The 16987-nt window shown below is 67.4% G+C and overlaps 5 protein-coding genes across 5 annotated transcripts; 3 read left to right on the top strand and 2 right to left on the bottom strand.

Annotated features, from left to right (window-relative positions):
* The first annotated feature begins 1347 nt into the window (after positions 1 to 1347).
* On the top strand, positions 1348 to 2406 carry FA09DRAFT_91804 (hypothetical protein). Its single transcript, XM_025745897.1, has one exon. The coding sequence runs from the start codon at positions 1498 to 1500 to the stop codon at positions 2080 to 2082; it is 585 nt and encodes a 194-aa protein (XP_025596793.1). The 5' UTR covers positions 1348 to 1497; the 3' UTR covers positions 2083 to 2406.
* FA09DRAFT_91805 (hypothetical protein) lies at positions 2407 to 11343 on the top strand. The gene is made up of 14 exons (XM_025745898.1): positions 2407 to 2705; positions 2756 to 2886; positions 2948 to 3037; positions 3105 to 3170; positions 3228 to 3270; positions 3327 to 3774; positions 3829 to 4226; positions 4285 to 7121; positions 7192 to 7344; positions 7464 to 7518; positions 7589 to 9620; positions 9679 to 9924; positions 9977 to 10152; positions 10215 to 11343. The coding sequence occupies exons 2-14, from the start codon at positions 2781 to 2783 to the stop codon at positions 11308 to 11310; spliced, it is 7746 nt and encodes a 2581-aa protein (XP_025596794.1). The 5' UTR covers positions 2407 to 2705; positions 2756 to 2780; the 3' UTR covers positions 11311 to 11343.
* Positions 11344 to 11900, bottom strand: FA09DRAFT_91806 (hypothetical protein). Its single transcript, XM_025745899.1, has one exon. It carries the CDS (start codon positions 11740 to 11742, stop codon positions 11377 to 11379), a length of 366 nt encoding a protein of 121 aa, XP_025596795.1. The 5' UTR covers positions 11743 to 11900; the 3' UTR covers positions 11344 to 11376.
* An 809-nt stretch (positions 11901 to 12709) lies between these two features.
* Positions 12710 to 14688, top strand: FA09DRAFT_331374 (hypothetical protein). Its single transcript, XM_025742997.1, has 10 exons — positions 12710 to 13301; positions 13364 to 13421; positions 13483 to 13600; positions 13655 to 13745; positions 13872 to 13940; positions 14008 to 14066; positions 14126 to 14142; positions 14196 to 14295; positions 14354 to 14491; positions 14549 to 14688. Exons 1-10 carry the CDS (start codon positions 13145 to 13147, stop codon positions 14618 to 14620), a joined length of 879 nt encoding a protein of 292 aa, XP_025596796.1. The 5' UTR covers positions 12710 to 13144; the 3' UTR covers positions 14621 to 14688.
* FA09DRAFT_331376 (hypothetical protein) lies at positions 14621 to 16862 on the bottom strand. Its single transcript, XM_025742998.1, has 3 exons — positions 16430 to 16862; positions 16152 to 16364; positions 14621 to 16093 (listed from the first exon to the last, which is right to left on the bottom strand). The coding sequence occupies exons 1-3, from the start codon at positions 16550 to 16552 to the stop codon at positions 14747 to 14749; spliced, it is 1683 nt and encodes a 560-aa protein (XP_025596797.1). The 5' UTR covers positions 16553 to 16862; the 3' UTR covers positions 14621 to 14746.
* Positions 16863 to 16987: the final 125 nt, after the last annotated feature.

Raw genomic sequence — 16987 nt, forward strand, 5'->3', positions numbered from 1 at the left:
AGGAGAGAGGAGCGGGTGGAGAGGAAGCAAGCCACGCAAATGCCCCAGCCTTATGTGCCTCGCAGAGCTGCGGTCCTGTGCGCAGCACCGAGGCCATGCCAGCGCACAGGATGCGCTCCGCGCTGTCACGGCGCAGAGCGGCTGCGCTCTGCTGCCGCTGTTCATGCTGAGCTTTGCACAGCATGCAGTGCTGCAGGCGTGAGGGACGCTGACGGCGAGAGGGATTCAGCAGCACAGAGAGGTGAGTGTGACGCAGCACAGCCGTCAGCAGCAGCATCAGCGTTCAGCACGCAGCGCCGCAGTCGATTGCGGGTGGCCGCAGAGCCCCGCCCTTCCTCTTGCTATCGCATCTCCTTTCTTCGCAGAAGGAACCGGTCTCCCACGCTGCAGCATGCAAGGGCCACTCTGCGGACGGAGCTTGTGCTTGCTCCGCTCCGCGCCCATGCCGCTTCAGGCTGCGACGCTGTGGGCGAGAAAGAAACGCCGTCCCCTCTGCCGGCAGCCGAGTTGGCGATGCACATCCACAAGCCGTTGTCACGCTCTCTGGCAGCGCTGCAGACTCCACGTTCTCAAGTGCTGTACGTTGGAGCAGCCGGCAGAAGCTTCCCCTCGCATGCCGCCTGCCGAGGCCGAGAGGCGTATGCCATCGCTGAGCGCTGATCGGCGAGGCGGAGCGCGAGCGTCGTAGGGCGAGGCCTGCGTGGCAGCAGCACCGCAGCGGCGAAGCTCGACTGTGACTCCTGGGTGCTGCTCCTGCAGCTGTGCCTTCAATTGCGGCGATACGCGGCGGGCGAGCAATCGAGAGGGATGACGGAACCCGCGCTGCGGCGGCGGGCGCAGCGCTCGTTGCGCGTTGTCCGGACGACCAATCGGGACGATGTGGACGCGAACAGAAGCGCGCCGCCGCAGCCGTGTCGAGCAGCGCCAATTCCCGCGGCCGTTCGTGCGCGCGCGGGGCGCGCGCCCATGCGGTGCGGCGCGCGTCCACCTTGGCCTGCCTCTTTCGCTCCGCCACCTCCCGATCCTGCGCCGCCCCTGAGCACCAATCACACTCGCCTGCCGCTGCCGCCCTCATTCGGCCGCCGACGTAGCACACCAGCGCGCTGCACGGCCGCCTGCCGCAGCAGAGCGTCAGTCTCGCACACGCCGCACAGCAACGCAGCGCCTTCGCCTTCTTGCTGCCGCTGGCTGCTATGATGCGGCACGGCCGAGGCTGCCGCCGAGTGTTGGCGCTCGTGACAGCGAGGCGCAGCCTCCGCGCTCGGACGACGCTCACCCCATCGCAGTAGCAGCGCACAGCAGTCAAGCACGAGAGACGCAGCATACCACGTGATGCAAAGGTGCACCGCATGGCGCTGCCATCAGCCTCAGCATCGGCGGCACAAGCCGCGCTGCCGGGGACGCTGCGTCTGATGGAGCGACGAACTCAGCGCGCGAAGGCGATGACAGCTCGCTTTCTCGACGCGGATATACCCTCGCCTTCTGCCGGTGCACCCGATGAGGCAAGAGCGGAACGTCCGACGTTGCAGCTTGGGCGCCGCCGCTGCAGGGCAGCGTTGTGGCGCCCGGGTGCCGCCTGCAGATCCCCTCGGGCCCGGGTGCCGAGGCGGGGCGCAGCGAGCCAGCCCGCTGGGCGCAGCACCTCGCATCATTGCGCCGCTGCCGCTTCAGGACCCGAGACGTCACTTTGCTCGGTGCCGTCGGCTCAGGCACGACGCGGCGTGCAGCGTGCAGCGGTGGCGTGCAGCGTGCCTGATCTGCCGGCTGCTGCGGCGCTGCCGATCGATGCCGGACACCGACAGCAGGCAAGGCGCTGAGAGAGGCGCCAGTGCAGCGGCACGGCGGACAGCTCCCTGCACCCTGATGCTGTTGAGCGCTCAGGTGCTGACCAAGGCACCGGGACAGCGCAGCCGCAGCAAGCCGCCGGTCTGTGCCGAGCAGCGAGGATGCCGCCGAGTCCTTCTTCGGGCCAATCTTGCCCTCACGACGAGGCCGGACGCTCCTGCTCTGCGCCGCGCAACGGCGCCGGGCCTGCTACCGCCCGTCGAGTGCCGTAGCGAAGGCACTGCACCTGCGGGATGAGCCCTGGCCCGGGGGCTGCGAAGGACTCACGGCGAGCGGGCCGAAAGGCATAAGAGGCGCCCCCGGACGGGCTGCGAGCGGATCCCCCCAGCCTCTTCTCCTTTGTGTTCCTTCGAGAGCCCTTCGCCCTTCCCTTCGCCCACAGCGTCCCTCCTCCTCAAGCGCTCCACCGCCACCTTCGCCTCGGCTTACACCGCCGCCACTCTCACGCCCCGTCTACGACCACAACACACCCACACTCCTCTCCTCCCACTCGACGCTGCGCTCCCCTTACCGAGCCTCCGCTCTTGACACTCTGATCCTCTAATTTGTTCCATCCGCATCGTCTTCACTCCGTCGCAAAGCCGTCTCCTGGCGGCCTCTCGGTAGCGAGTCTGTCCCCCTTCCCTGTGCAGAATCCCCGCATCTCTCCCTCGACTCTCTAATCTCGCCGTCCAGCCTCCGATCCTCTAATTCCCCCGCCTTTGACTCCTCACGCTCACGAACGACCGCCCAAGCCTGCCTCAAATACGTCAAGGCGGCACGACGAGCACGCATCACGACAACGACCGCAGCATCTACCCTCCGCCTCGACTGCAACCAGCACCTCGAGTGATCCCTCTCCGTCCTTGCGTGCACCTAATGTGAGACATGCGACCGTGCGCACGATGTTCTGCTCAAACAGCTTGAACAGCCGCACTCCTTCTACTCGAGTCACCATGCCCGAGCCCATCGCCATCATCGGCCTCGCGTGCCAGGTGCCGGACGGCCAGAACGGCTCCGACCTCGACCTCACGGGCTTCGAGCATCTCCTCAAGACACACGGTGCGCAACGGAGCTCAGCTGCTTGCTCTGACCTGATTGCTGACAGCATCTCGCTCCGCAGGGAGCTCCATCACCGAGATTCCCGAGAGCCGCTTCAATGCGGCAGCGTACCATGGCAGCGACGTCGGCATGATCGTCACGACGCGTGGCGGTGAGTTGAAGCCTTCTTCAGGCGAACTTTGCTCGACAAGAGCAGCGGCTTATCAGCTCTCTTGCAGGATTCCTGACGCGCCCTTCGGATCTCGACTACCGCGCCTTTGGGCTATCGCGTGCCGAGTTTGAGGGTGAGCGCCGGTGTGGTGGAAGTTGAATGTCCTGCAGTGCTGACACGGTCTTTCCAGCGATGTCGCCGTCCGCCTGCCGTCTGGTCGAGATCGTGCACGAGTGAGTGCGCTGTGGCGCGATGCTCGCTGCCTGTTCTGACGCTCTGCCTGCTGCAGCGCGCTGCTCCAGTCAGGCCTCCAGTTCCGCGGCACCAAGACGGGCGTCTACGTCGGTGCATCGCAGCCGCCCGCGCTGGCAAATGCTTGGGACGGAGCGCTGCATTGCGGCCCGCACCAGGAGGCGGGCATCTCCAACGGCATGCTGGCGAACCGCCTGTCCTACATCTTCGACCTGAAGGGCCCCTCGCTGCCCGTCGACACTGCGTGCAGCGCCTCGCTCATAGCGCTCGACCTCGCATGCGCGGGCCTGCACCGTGGCGACTGCGACACCGCCGTTGTCGCCAGCGTCAACGACCTTTCCGACCTCGAGGGCTGGGTCGGCTTCTCGCGCCTTGGCGTCTTGTCGCCGACGGGCACGTGCAGTGCCTTCGACGAGGCTGCCGACGGCTACGTGCGCAGCGAAGCCAGCGCAGCAGTCATCCTCAAGCCGCTGTCTCGTGCCCTGGTGAGCCCGACTGACGCTGCCACCTCCGCGCTGGCACTGACACATCATTCGCAGGCAGACGGGGACCGCGTGTACTCCGTGATTCTCGCGACGGCCTCGAATGCGAACGGCCATGGCATGTCCCTCGTCAGCCCCTCGGGCGAGGCTCAGCAAGCGTGTGCCCGCGCGGCCTTTCAACGGAGCGGCCGCGATCCTGCCAGCGCCATCGATCTGGTCGAGGCGCATGCGACCGGCACGCAGGTCGGCGATGCAACCGAGGTCAACGCGCTCGGCGAGCTCTTCTTCGGCGAGCTTCAGCGCGCAGCGCCTCTGCGCATCGGCAGCGTCAAGTCGGCCGTCGGACATGCCGAACTGACCGCCGGTCTGCTGTCGGTGATCAAGGCTACTCTGTCTCTCGTGCACAACGTCGTGTACCCTCAAGTGAACTTCTCGACGCCCGCTTCGAGCATCAAGTACGTCCGATCTCGCTCGCAGGCATCCCGCTGGCTGTGCTGACGTCCCGCCCTGCAGCTGGGAGAAGTACAAGCTCGAGGTGCCGCGCTCATGCGAAGTGCTGGCGCCGGAGGGCAAGCGCGGCCTGATCGCAGTTGCGTCTAGCGGCTTCGGCGGTGCGAACTGCTACGCCATCCTCGAGGCCGTCGAAACTGTCTCGAGCCACGGCCTCATTGCCGTCGGAGGCCTCGCACCGCAGCAGGTGCAGAGCCAGCTCAAGCAGCTCAAGGCCGGCGGCCACTTCGACCAGGCTGCCCTTTTGCGCGGCGCTCGCACCATGCCCTTTCGCAGCGTGGCCTTCGGAGACCTGGCGCTGCCTCGCACGTGGAGCTTCAGCCCGCCGGCGCTCGTGCCCCAGCAGTCGGGCCTGGTGATGCTGTTCAGCGGCCAGGGCCCGCAGCACGCTGCCATGGGCCGCGCGCTATTTGCGCACTTTGCCGCCTTCCGCGACAGCATCAAGGCCTCCGACGCGCACTTCGCCCGCCTGACTGGGCGTTCGCTGCTCGACGAGGGCCTCTTCGAGATGTCTTCGCGCGTCGCTCCGCTCCCGGCCATCTGGCCGATCGCGCTGATCCAGCCGGCGGTGGCCATGCTGCAGATGGCGCTGTACGACCTCCTTGCGTCGCTCAACATCAAGCCGACCATTCTCCTAGGCCACAGCGCGGGCGAGACGGCACTTCTCTATGCGGTCGGCGCCTGCACGCGAGCCACGACTATCGCCATCGCGAACGCTCGCGGCCAGGCCTTGTCTCTGGCCGAAGGCACAGGCACAATGGCGTATGCACATGCGCCGCTCGCCGTGGTGCGCGCCGAGATCGCGGCGATTGCCAGCTCAGCGGGCACGACTGGTGGCGTACTCGAGCTCGCCGCGTTCAACGGGCCCGAGGCGCAGCTGGTGTCGGGCTCGTCCGACCAGGTCGCCCGCCTGGTGGCGCGTCTCAAGCAGCTCAAGTTCGCCTCGGGCCTGCTTCGCACAAACACGCCGATGCACTCATCGCTCCTGGACGTCTGCAAGGCGCGCTTTCTCCAGACAGTGCAGGCCGCCCTGCCCGAGACGCCGTGCATCACCCAGTGCGACTACGTCTCGACGGTGACGGGCGCGTTCGTGCCTGCCGGCCAGCACATCACCGCGCAGACGATCTGGGCGAACGCCCGTCAGCCGGTGCGCTTCTCGCAGGCGATGCTGAGCGCCAGTGCGCTCGCTGCAGGCCCGCGAGGCGCCAAGCCGCCCGTGGTACTGGAAGTGACGGCGCACCCCGTGCTCGCCTCGTACGTCGAGGAGCTCCTGCCGGCCAGCGCGGTGATCTCAACGCTGCGCCGCTGCTCGCAGCCGTGGGCGGAGAAGAAGTCCTTCTTCGACTGCCTCGGCCGCCTGCTTCTGTCAGGCGCATGCGACACAGCGCACTGGCACGAGCTTGCGATGCGGGCCGGCGCAGCGCCAAGTCTCGCAGCGGTCAAGTATCCTTACCAGCGAGCAGCAAAGCAGACTCAGTACGCAAGCGTCGAGGCCCGCAAGAAGGCCAGTCGCGCGCCACCGCTCAACGACACCGAGCTGTACCTCTCGCAGCGCGGCAGCGATCTGGCAGACCACATCGTCGAGGACTCCGTCATCTTTCCGGCCGCCGCATTCGTCGAGCAGGCGCTCGAGTACGGCGTGGCCGAGGTCCACGATCTGCAAGTCATCGCTGCGATTGCGCTGCCCAAGAGCGGCTCTGTGCGCGTGTCCATGGCCCGAACGGCCAACAGCTTCACCATCAAGACGGGTCAGCCGGAGCAGGAGCGACTGCACTGCCAGGGCGTGCTCGTGCCCGGCAAGCCCGCCGCGCTGCCCGCGCGTGATCTGCCAAGCATTCTCGATCAGTGCATGCGTGTTGCTTCGCAGGACAAGCTGCCGCTCGTCGAGAAGTTCGGGCCGCGCTTCCGACGCATCGTCTGGACGAAGACCAACGCCGAGCAGACCATTTTCGTGTCGCTCGTGCGCGGCAACCAGCCCGACCTCACGCGCCTCGACGAGTACTGCATCCACCCGGCGCTCATCGACGCCTCGTGGCAGACCGTCGCCGAGGGCCTGGCGCAGCACTGCACGCGCCTCGGCGACAAGCTGATCGGCTTCTATCTGCCCAGCAGCATTGCCCGCTTCCGCTCCTTTGTCGACAAGGGCGGGATGCCCGCGCAGTTCTACAGTCTGGGCCGCATCAGCAGCGTGTCGCGCACGGAGATCAAGCTGGACATCGAGGCTGTGTCCGAGTCTGGCGATGTCCTGTTCGTCACCACCGGACTGGTCTGCCGTCGCGTCAGCCTGCTGGCCGAGCCCAAGACGCACAAGGCGCTCAGCATTGCCTGGCAGCCTCATGCCTGTCCCTACCCGATCGAGCTGGCGCCCGACGCGAGCTTCGAGCTTGCCAACGTGAGCATCGCTGACCGCAAGCTCGTCTACCGCGCGCTGGATGCGCTCGCCATCACAGCCGCGAAGCGGACAATGGCGACGCGGCCGACGTACGACGCTGCGCGACTCGACCGCCGACGCCACTACGAGTGGCTCGTCCAGACGTCGCAGCTGCCAGAGCAGCACGTCGGCGAGCTCGGCAGCGACACGCAGCGCCGTTTCGCGCCGCTCTTCGAGGTGATGCGCCGGGCGATGCTGCACCAAGCGAGCGCGCTCCTCGACGACAAGATGGTCATCTCGGAGCTGTTCGCCGAGGCGCACCTCATGACGGACTTCTACAAGATGACGACGACGCTCAGCCCCGCCTACCGCGCATGTGTGCGCCTCTTCCGAGACGTGCTGCTGAAGCTCGCTGCGCACGGCAAGAGGGTCATTCGCGTGGCGGAGATCGGTGCAGGCACCGGCCAGCGTAAGTCGCCTGAGCGAGGGCCCGGGCTCTTGCACTCGTACTCGACTGACACCCGGCTCGTTTCTCGCAGTCACACGCCAGCTCGCGGCCGTGGCGCTCGAGCTGCACGAAACGCGGCCAGACATCCTGATCGAATGGACCGTGACTGACGTGTCGCTGGCGCTTGTGCAGCAGGCAGCAGCGACGCTCGGTTCGCGCGGCGTCTCTACCAAGCTGTTCGACAGTGAGTGGCCTGCTGGATGTCGTGGGAGAAGCGGTATCCGCCGAGACTTGCGCCGCTCTTGGCGCCTGCGTAGTCGGCTCGGGCCGCGGCTCAGTGCTGATCCTATCACTCTGGCGCAGTGAATAGAGACGGGCCGTCGCAGGGTCTCGACGCCTGCAGCTTCGACATCATCCTGTGAGTCGTGATTCCTGCCCTCTGCGTACGCATCGAGGCGTTCTGACCGTGTACGTGCGCGTGCCCTTAGTGCCTCCGATGCGCTGCACGCCTGCGCAGACATCGATGCCACCCTGGCGCACGTCCGCGAACTCCTCGTTCCGGCCGGCTGCCTTCTCTTCACCGACGCGGACGGGCAAGGCTGGGAGGCAAGCCCGGAGACAGGCACGCCCGCGCACGGCACCATCTTCCTGGACGCCGTGTTCGGCTCGTTCTTTGGCTGGTGGGCCAGCGAGGACGAGCGAAGCCACCCTCTTCTCAGCGAGTCGAGCTGGCGCACGCACCTTTTGCGCCAGCAGTTCTCCGACGTGCACGTCTTGCGCGAGCACGGCGCAGCTCGTATCCTTTCGCACGTCACGATCTGTGCCCAGGCGAGCCCGGAGATCTACGCATCGCAGCTCGCGCGTCCAGACTTCAACGAGGTCGTCTGGCTTTCCTCGGAGCAAGAGCATCTGCTTTCTGCGGCCGTTGCCAAGCAGCCCGAGCGCCTGCTAGTGTGCAGCATCGATGACGCCGCTGCTGTGGCTGCACGGACAATAAGCGCGGAGACGGGCGTGGAGGTCTGGGCGCGCACGTTCGACGCTGCGTGCTCCACCGACGTGCAGCGTGGCGACTGGCCACTTCTTCCCGGCGAGCAGGCCATTCGAGTAGGCAGGGACGGCAGCCTGCAAGTCGCTCGCCTGGTGCCTCTGCTGGATACGATCTCGTCCGCGCCTCCGCCGCCTCCTGCGCACTACGCTCCGCCGTTCTGGCGACTCGAGCGCACGGCCGGCGCGGCGCACGTTGGCCTCGCTCAGGTGCACCTGCCCAGCCCGCACGGACGCGCAGAGCTGGAGCTCGAGGTCCAGCACGCAACTCAGCTGCTTCCTGGCGTGTGCGTGTCGAGCTGCACATCGCTCGGCCAGGCATACACAGCCATTGGCAGCGAGATCGGCAACGTGATGATCGCGCACCGCAGCATGTGCCTGGAAGTACCGCGCCAGCCGAACGACACGCCTCGCTTCGAAGACGTCTGCAACGGCTTCCTCCTCGGCATCGCACTCGTCCAGACTGGCCGGGACATGGCGTCGTTGCCCGAGCGCGTCCTTCTCGCGCTGCCGCCGCGGCTGACCCTGCGTCTCGGAAGCTATCTCACCCGGCTGGGTGTTCACGCGGTCGCGGTCGGGCCCGACATTCTCGACACGATGGAAAGCGTCTCGACGCGGGCGGACTGGCAGACGGAGCTCAGCCATCTGGCCGGCTTTGACGTCGCCATCGCAAGCGGAGACATTGCCCAGACGCTCGCGGCCTCGCGCGGCCTCTTTGCCGTCGAGGACGTCGTCGATCTGGACCGTCTTGACGTGGGCACGGAGAAGCATACGCTGGCCGACCTGGTGGCGCGCTCGGACCGTCGCGTGGCCGCCGCCATGCGCCTCGCCAGTAGTATCGCACAGAGCCGCAAGCCCCGCTCGCCCCGCCGGGCTCCGCCGCCTCCGACTCCTCTCGCCGAGCTGCTCGGCAAGTCAGCTGCCAAGGTGGGACAGACGTTCTCCGTGTCGCTGCGCGACGCGGCGCCTGTTCCCGCGAGCATCGCACGCGCTGGCGCGTGCAAGTTCAACCCGCGAGCGAGCTACCTTCTCTTCGGCGGCTGCGGCGGGCTTGGCCTTCTCATCGCTACTTGGCTCGTCCAGAACGGCGCACGCCACATCGTCTTGACATCGAGGTCGGGCGAGGCATTCTTCCGGCGGCCAGCATGCTACCGCGAGGCCGGCGTCCTGGCCGGCCTGCGCCAGCTGCCAGGCGTGCACATTGAGGTCGTCAAGGCCGACGGCGCGTCGCAGGCGGACACGCAGGCCGTCTTCGACAAGGTCATCGCCGCCAAGCTGTACCCGGCGGGCGTCTTCTGGCTGCCGGTGACGCTGTCGGACGGCTCCGCCGAGTCGCGCACCCAGGCCGATTTCGACATGACGCGTGCAAGCAAGACCGCCGGGCTCGAACACATTCTCAAGTGCCCGCTGTCCGCGTACTGCGACTTCATCATCGCAACGAGCTCCCTGGCGACTGTCGTGGGCTCGCCCGGCCAGGTGAGCTCGCCGGCTGTTTGCTCATCTGCTGCTCTTCGCTGACCTTTGTTCCTTGCAGTTGACATACGCAGTGGCCAATGCCCAGCTCGAGGCCCTGGCTCGGGGTCACTCAAACGTCGCCTCGCTTGTCGTGATCCCGGTGCTCGACATTGGCATCTACCGCCGGACGCTCGACGAGCTTCAGCAGGGAGCCGTGACGACGTCGGGGCGCCGGTGGGGCGTGACGGGCGAGTACTTTGTCGGCTTCGTGGCTGATTGCATCGAACGCCTGCGCCAGGGCACCGCACCGTCCGGTGCCTACGTGGTGAGTCGGGCCGCAGCAGTCCTCCTTATTCCGCCTACTCATGCCGTTACAGCCGCACTTCGACCGCGCCGACGACTACAGCTACATGGACGGCTCCCGCCTGACGGCTCACCTGGCGTCGCGCCAGGCCGTCGATGCGACGTCGAGCGACGGCACGGTCGACGGCATCACTGCGCTTGTCGCCTCGATGCTCGACCTCAAGCCGGCTGAGCTTCGTCCCGAAGTGCCGTAAGTAGACCCGGCGGAACCTCCCGCGCTTCTTACTGCCTCTGACCTCGTGCACCCATCAGCCTCGCCTCGTACGGTCTCGACTCGCTCACCGCGGTGCGCTTGAGCAGCGCACTTCAGCGCACGGCGAGCATCAATATGTCGCAGCTGCAGCTGCTCCTCGGCACGAATCTCCAGATGCTGCTCGACTTGGCCGCTGGACGGTCCAACACCGGCAGCAGCGGCCTCACCCGGCCGCGCGCCGGCAGCGCCCTCATCAGCCATGCGCACGCTGACTCGTACGAGGGCATCTTCTTCGAGGACTCTGCGCCGGACTCGATTGCAGTGCCGCTCAACACATGCACGGGCCGTGGGGTCTTCCTCGTGCCGGGCGCTGGCGGCAGTCTCTCGCTCTTCCTCAAGCTTGCGACCGACGCTCACTTCCCCATCGTGGCCTTGCGCGAGCCCGCCGGACTGGACAAGGCCAAGACGCTCGAGCAGATGGCTCGGGTCTTCGCAGACGCTGTCGGCGTCCATCAGCCGAGCGGCACGATTCTCCTCGCCGGCTTCAGCTTTGGCGCAACAGTCGTCGTCGAGATGCAGCGGGTGCTCGCCTCACGAGGCCGTGCGTGCGAGCTCGTCCTCCTCGACCACGCTCCCACGGCTCTGCACGCTCCGAGTCTCCTCGTACGGATCAGCAGCGAGGACGGCCAGACTGGCTCCGCCGCAGCGGCTGCGGCGGCCAACTCCCTCGTCTTTGCCTCGATGGCGACGGACGTGGCCGTGCGCGGCATCGGCTCGCCCTTTGCGCAGGTGCTCGACGTGCTGCGCCTGGCGATGCAGGGCACGCACTCTACGCGGCTCGCGCCCTGGACCACGGCGTGGGCGCTGGACTGCTCGCGCCATCTGCGTCTGCTCGCGGGCTACGCCAAGGAGCGCCTGCCCTACGGCGGTGCCGTCCGCGACGAGCGTGTGTCGTGCCCGGTGACGCTCGTGCTCGCATCTACGGGCCTCGTGACGCAGCTCGACGAGCAGCTGGATGCCCAGTGGGTCTCCTCGCTCGACGTCGAGCGGCTCAGCCCAGCCGCAGACGTGGTGCGCGTCGAGGGCACGCACTACTCCATCCTCGACTCTCCCGAGCTCAGCGCACTGCTGAGCAACATGGTCGCCCGCCAGTAGCCGCCTCGATCTCGCTCGCTTGTGCTGGTCCGCGGTGCCCGCAAGCATCTCAGACGGTGCCATGCCTTACTCGACACTCTCGCTCCTTGATTGCTCGACTCTCTCGCTGTACGATCTCTCTGTCCCTACGCCGTCGCTCCACGACGCCCGGCCTTCGCCGCGCGCGCGCATACTCGTTACCCAGCCGCGTGTCCTAAAACACACTCTCTTCACCTCCCTCGTGCGTCGCAGACTCTGCGCGGCAGAGGCCTGTCGCGAGCCGAGTATTTTGGCTGGCCGCGGCAAGATGCGAATGGGCGGGGCGACGGCGGCGTGAGGGTGGTACGAGCTGCCGTCGCGTGGGAAGCTGGGCCCTGCAGAGCTGCACCGACGTCGGCCTCGCTCCACTCCAAGGCGGTACTGCCCCAGGGGATGTTCGGAAGCTGCTGGCATGCGCGATGCGTGCTGGTGAGCGCAGCCGCTGCCGGTCGAGCGCCGGCGAGGCAAACGGCAGGCGTGCGCGTCCGCATCGGCTGCTGCAGCATCAGCTCTTCGCCTCTTAGCGCTCAGGTTATGCCGCAGCAGCAGCCGTATGCCGCGGCTGATGCGGCCCTTCCCTTTGCTTCTGCTGTCTTTCTCTGCCGCTGTTCGGGGCCAGTCATCAGCGAGCTCCTGCTGCCTCGGCTGCGCTCTGCTGGGATCCTCGCTGCCGTGCGCACGCGCCGCCGCAGCTGCCCCACGCGCGCGCGCGCGCCGCGGCGGCGGCGGCGTGGCGTGGGCGCCCGTGCACGCGACCCCACACCCGCCAATCAGCCAGTGATAATGGACCAGATCCGTGGGGCCGGCGGATGAACAGGCCGAAGCTATCCTGTCCCGAGGGGGCGACAGGCATGCTGCCGCCTCGCAGCTGCACGCAGCGGAGGCGCCGTGGCGGCGGTACCCGCGGCAACCTCCTCGGTGCTGACTGTCGTGCGACCTGCGAGCGGCAGCGGGTGATGGAGCAAAGGCACCTCTACGCCTTCCATGGCTGCATTGCCGAAGCCACGGATGCGGGGAGTCATAGCTGTTGGCATTCGAGACCCCTACCTGCTGCTACAGCGGCCATTGGCTGGAGACCTTCGCCTCAGGACGTGTGCTCGCGGCCCGAGCGAGCGGCACAGCAGGGGGAGACGGACGGCGGGCGAAGGCAGACAGCGCACACATCAGCGTCGCAGTCTGAGTGCAGCCCGCGGGTGCAAGAGCGTCTGAGATGCATCCTCGGGCGGCAAGCATGGCCGAGCTCGGCCGCGGCGTCCGGCGGGTCTCGGGACGCTAAGCGCGAGGAGCTTGGAGGTGGCCCAAGCGCGCGCTACGCTGTGATGCGAGTGGGCGAGAGCAAAAAGGGGCTGGGGAAGCGAGCGGCGCGCGCGGCGGGGCCGCCGCCGCGCCTCAAGGGGCGCTCTCCATCGTGTGGAGACACCGGCCGTGCCGCCGCAGCAACGCCGCCTCGCGGCTGCTCCTCTGCCCTGCGGTGCCAAGATGGCATGGCTGAGCCCAGGAAATAGCGGCTCGTGCAGGCGGCCTGCGTTGTGTACAGAGCAATGTTGATGCCGGCCGTGGCGCTCCGCTCAGCACGGCAGGAGCGGTGCGGACGGCGGGCGGCGACATCTGCCCCCGCCTCCGCCGTGTGCCGCCGCTCATCAAGCAAAGATTGCCCACCCTCCGGCCCGGCGATCGGTGCCCCGCTTCTCGCATCGCAGGCGGTGGGGTACATATAAGCTGCTGTGTGTGGAGTTGGCGCTTCTCTTCCTCCTCCCATCTCCCCGAGCCGCTCGCCCACGTATCCACCGACGCCGACCCACGCACCTCAAACGCCATGACCGACCTCCAGGCGCAGACCTCGCACTCGCCCTCGCACGGCGAGAAGACGCTGGCCTCCGGCGAGCACTCGCAGCTGCAGGGCGGTGCGCCGCTGGCCAGCGGGCCCAGCGTCGTCGACGGCCGCCGCTACCCTCGTGGCGGCGACTACGAAGGTGCGTTCGCGACGGCCACGCCGTCGCTGCCTCTCCAGCGCTGATGCACGCCGCCTCTACAGCGCAGTACCTTGACACCAAGGAGCTGCCCAACTTCCAGGCGCTCTCGCGCATCGGCAAGTGAGTCTGCTGCGGCAGGCAACGCGGCAAGTGTGCAACAGCTCATGCGCCATCTCTCCAGCCCCACGGCGCTCGGCATCGTCTCGTTCTGCGTGCCGCTCACCATTGCGTCGATGGCGCTCATGCGCTTCGGCACCCTCGAGCTGACCGCCACCTGGGCGGCCGTGGGTCCGTACACGGTACGTCTGCGCGCCAAGCTGCGCGCGGCAAGCGCTGACACGAGGTGTCCGCAGTTCATCGGCGGCATGGGCATGCTTCTCGCTGCTATCTTCGAGATCATCGCGGGCAACAGCTTCGCCTTTGTGGTCTTCGCCTCTTTCTCCGGTGAGCCTTGCTCCAGGCTGCGAATCGCGCATGCGCCGTTGGCGCCAACCACCGAGCTGCGGCCGCTTCGCCGTCACGCGTAGCGTCCTCCACGCGGCCAGCCATGCTCACCATCCGCTCCCGCAGGCTACTGGTTCTCGCTCAGCAGCGTCTTCAACACCAACTTCGGTCTCGCCGCCACGACGACTGCTCAGAGTGAGTCAAGGCTGCCGGCTGCCGCAGGTGTAGCTCGTGGCTGACCTTGGACGCGTGTCACGCTCAGCTGCGGCGATCGGCGCCGTCGCTGCCGTGCAGCAGAACCAGACCCTCGGCTTCTGGCAGGTGAGCAGCAGCCGACACACGCCGGTCGCAGCCTCGTCGCTGACGCACTCCTGCGCCAGATCACCTACGTCATCATGTGAGGCCAACGCAGTCTTGTCCTGACAGTGCGACGCTGACATCGCCCTCTAGCGACACCGTCTTCCTCATCTGCTCGCTGCGCACGAACCTGGTGTTCATCATCATCTTTGCGGCGCTGTGGCCGACGTTCGTGTGCCTGGCGGTGATGCTGGTGAGCCCTCTGCGACTCGTGCTGCTGCCTGCGCGCCGCTCACCTGCCCGCGCCACAGACCAACGACGGCCTCACGCTCACGCAAGTCGAGCACTGGAGCAAGGCTGCGGGCGCCTTCGGCTTCATCGCCAGCATCACGGGCTGGTACCTCTTCCTCGCGCTCATGGTCGGCGACAGCGGCCACGCGTTCAAGATCGTGAGTCACCTCGGCTCGCCGTGGCGCTCCAGAGAGACCGCTGACACTTCATCGCAGCCCGTGGGCGACCTCAGCTCGTTCTGGACCGGTCGCGACGACAAGCGGGCCAGCAAGAGCCGCACCGACTAGCCACATCGCCCACGAGCCCTCCAAATCTGTCTACTTACGACCCTTTACCCCTCGACCCCTCCCAAGCATGCCTTGATGTAATATGCGTGACGACGCGAGACGCATGGGATATATTGCCGAGCTGTCCTAGCTCTCGACGTGCTCCGCCTCGGCTGCGACTGGTGCGGCGGCCTGCGCCGCCTCGACGTCCGCGTCGGCGGGCTCGGCTGAGGAGGTCTGCTCGCCGTCGCCAGGGGCATCCGTAGTGACATCGAGTAGCAGACTCGATGGGCTAGCATCGTCTTCGGCGTGCTCGCCTACCGCTTCCGAGGTCTCGGCAGAGCTGGAGGCGGGCAGGACCTCGGCCGCGGAGGACTCGCTCGGCTGCTCGCTCGTGCTGATCGGGGCGTCGGCAGGCGCGGCCGCGGACTCGGCCGCAGGCTCGATGTCGCGTGCCTCAGTTGGCGGCGGCGCTGCGTTGCCAACGCTCGTGGGCGGCTCCAGGGGCGGTGAAGACGAGCCCAGGGTCTGCTCCGGCGCCTTCGGCTCCGCTGGCGACTCGTCTTCCGCCGCACCAGCGGCAGCGACAGCCGGCAGATTTGCTACGGGAGCTGCATCGGTGCTGTCGTTGTCGTCGAAGACCGGTGAGCTCTGCGCCAGCTCTGCATCGGTAGGTGCCTCGTCCAGAGTGCGGAGCTTTGGGCTGGTCGGTGACAGCTGCGCGCTGCTGGTCGTGCCCGAAGCCAGAGTGCGCGGGCTCGTCCGAGCGGCGAGGGCGGCCGGAATAGCACGGACGGGCGACGTGGACATGCTCGAGACTGGTGGCGGCGGGCCGTCCAATTGCGGCGGCCCTCCTGCGCCTCCGGCAGGGATCAGATCCGGACCGGGGCTTGGGCGCGTCTGTGGTGATGTCTGCGGGCTAGTTGCAGGGCTCGCCGACGATTCGGCCGCTGCTGCTGCAGCGGCCGCGGCCGCAGCAGCGCTGGCTCGGCGTCCGACACGCGGCTTGCCCAGGCTGAGCTGCTCCTTCGTGGGGAAGACAGTGGGCGGCGGCGGGTCTGGGATCTCGTCTGCGATCCCGAGCAACTCGCGCAGCCGAGCGTTCTCGAAGCGCAGCCGCTCCTCTTCGGTGAGCTCCTCGAGCGCAGCGAAGGCGCCAGCGGCGTCCGGGTCGCCAGCTGGCCCCGTGTACCCGCCAGATCCGTGCCAGCGCGGATCAGCAGAGGGCGCCGAGCCATAGCCGCGGGGCATCGGTTGAGCAGCACCGGAGAGGGCGCCGACGCTATATGCTTCCAGATCTGCGGAGGAGGGCGAAGACGGTGCCTCACCCTCGAGCGAGCGCAGCGCCATGCGCACGAGCGAGCCGAGCTGCGTCAGCTGCGTCGACATGGATGTCTCTTGGGTGAGGGACCCGGAGGCGGCGTTGTAGGCGCTCTGCGAGAGCAGCGACTCGTAGTGCGACGTGAGCTGCAGCGTGTGCTGCTGTGTGGCGTGCTGAGGTGCAGGCGCGTCAATGTCTGTCGTGACGGGCGGGCCGTGCAGCAACACCCACCGAGAACGTGCGGAACTTGCCCATGACGGTCTCGAGCGTCTGCTCGTACTCGCGCAGCAGCAGGTTGAGCTGCCGGTTCTCGTGCGCCAGCGACTGGTTCTCCATAACCAGCGACGCATTGATGCGCTCGAGGCTCGACTCGAACTTCTCCTTGGAGATGTCGAGGTTGAAGCGGCGCAGCGAGTAGCCCGTGCTGGCATGGATGGCCTGGCCCTGAGTCGCGGCAGGAGCGCGCGTCAGCAGAGGCAACGGCCGGCAGCACAGCCAGGCGCTCTCACTTTGAGCTCGTCGAGCTGCTGCTGCAGACTGGTGCACAGCTCGCGGTTCGCCGACAGCTGCGCCGAGAGCTCGGCGACGAGGCCCCAGATGCGCTGCAGCTCGTCTCCCTCCACCAGCGTCATGGCGGGCGCAGAGCGGCCGGGCGTGAGGAGTGAAGCGGCCCAGTCGTGCGAGGATTCAGACGCGTGCAGGCGTGCGGATCACGGAGAGCAGCGGAGGAGAGAGCGATCGTCTGGGCAGGTGAGGTCGGGGTGGAGCAGTGAGTGGGATGGGCAAGGCGCATGCGCGATGCCGCACGGGGCGCGCGGCGCTGGCGCGGCGTCTGGATGGAGTCGAGTGCTCGCTCCCACGGTGCCTGTCACGTGTGGCCGCCCGCCAAAAATGTGAGAGCGGAGCAGCGGCGGCGGCCTTCTCGCACCGCCGAACAGCGAGCTCTCCTCCCTCCTGCACACCAGCAGCCCTCGCACCGCCTTCTCGCCACTCCTTGCATCTGCACAGCTCTGCCCAGAATCTCACCGCCGCGAGCTCCAGATCCTCTCGACACCAGGCAGTGCTGC

The sequence above is a fragment of the Tilletiopsis washingtonensis genome (genome assembly GCF_003144115.1).
Source record: "Tilletiopsis washingtonensis strain MCA 4186 unplaced genomic scaffold FA09scaffold_17, whole genome shotgun sequence".
Taxonomy (NCBI): domain Eukaryota; kingdom Fungi; phylum Basidiomycota; class Exobasidiomycetes; order Entylomatales; genus Tilletiopsis; species Tilletiopsis washingtonensis.

Coding starts and splice junctions, on each gene's coding strand:
- FA09DRAFT_91804 (XM_025745897.1), top strand. CDS start 1,498: ATGAGGCAAGAGCGGAACGTCCGACGTTGCAGCTTGGGCGCCGCCGCT.
- FA09DRAFT_91805 (XM_025745898.1), top strand. CDS start 2,781: ATGCCCGAGCCCATCGCCATCATCGGCCTCGCGTGCCAGGTGCCGGAC. Junction 3,171..3,227: donor ATCGCGTGCCGAGTTTGAGG/GTGAGCGCCGGT, acceptor CGGTCTTTCCAG/CGATGTCGCCGTCCGCCTGC. Junction 9,621..9,678: donor TCGTGGGCTCGCCCGGCCAG/GTGAGCTCGCCG, acceptor TGTTCCTTGCAG/TTGACATACGCAGTGGCCAA.
- FA09DRAFT_91806 (XM_025745899.1), bottom strand. CDS start 11,742: ATGCCAGCAGCTTCCGAACATCCCCTGGGGCAGTACCGCCTTGGAGTG.
- FA09DRAFT_331374 (XM_025742997.1), top strand. CDS start 13,145: ATGACCGACCTCCAGGCGCAGACCTCGCACTCGCCCTCGCACGGCGAG. Junction 13,601..13,654: donor CGGCCGTGGGTCCGTACACG/GTACGTCTGCGC, acceptor AGGTGTCCGCAG/TTCATCGGCGGCATGGGCAT. Junction 14,296..14,353: donor TGTGCCTGGCGGTGATGCTG/GTGAGCCCTCTG, acceptor CCCGCGCCACAG/ACCAACGACGGCCTCACGCT.
- FA09DRAFT_331376 (XM_025742998.1), bottom strand. CDS start 16,552: ATGACGCTGGTGGAGGGAGACGAGCTGCAGCGCATCTGGGGCCTCGTC. Junction 16,365..16,429: donor AGCAGCTCGACGAGCTCAAA/GTGAGAGCGCCT, acceptor GCCGCGACTCAG/GGCCAGGCCATCCATGCCAG. Junction 16,094..16,151: donor GCAAGTTCCGCACGTTCTCG/GTGGGTGTTGCT, acceptor CCTGCACCTCAG/CACGCCACACAGCAGCACAC.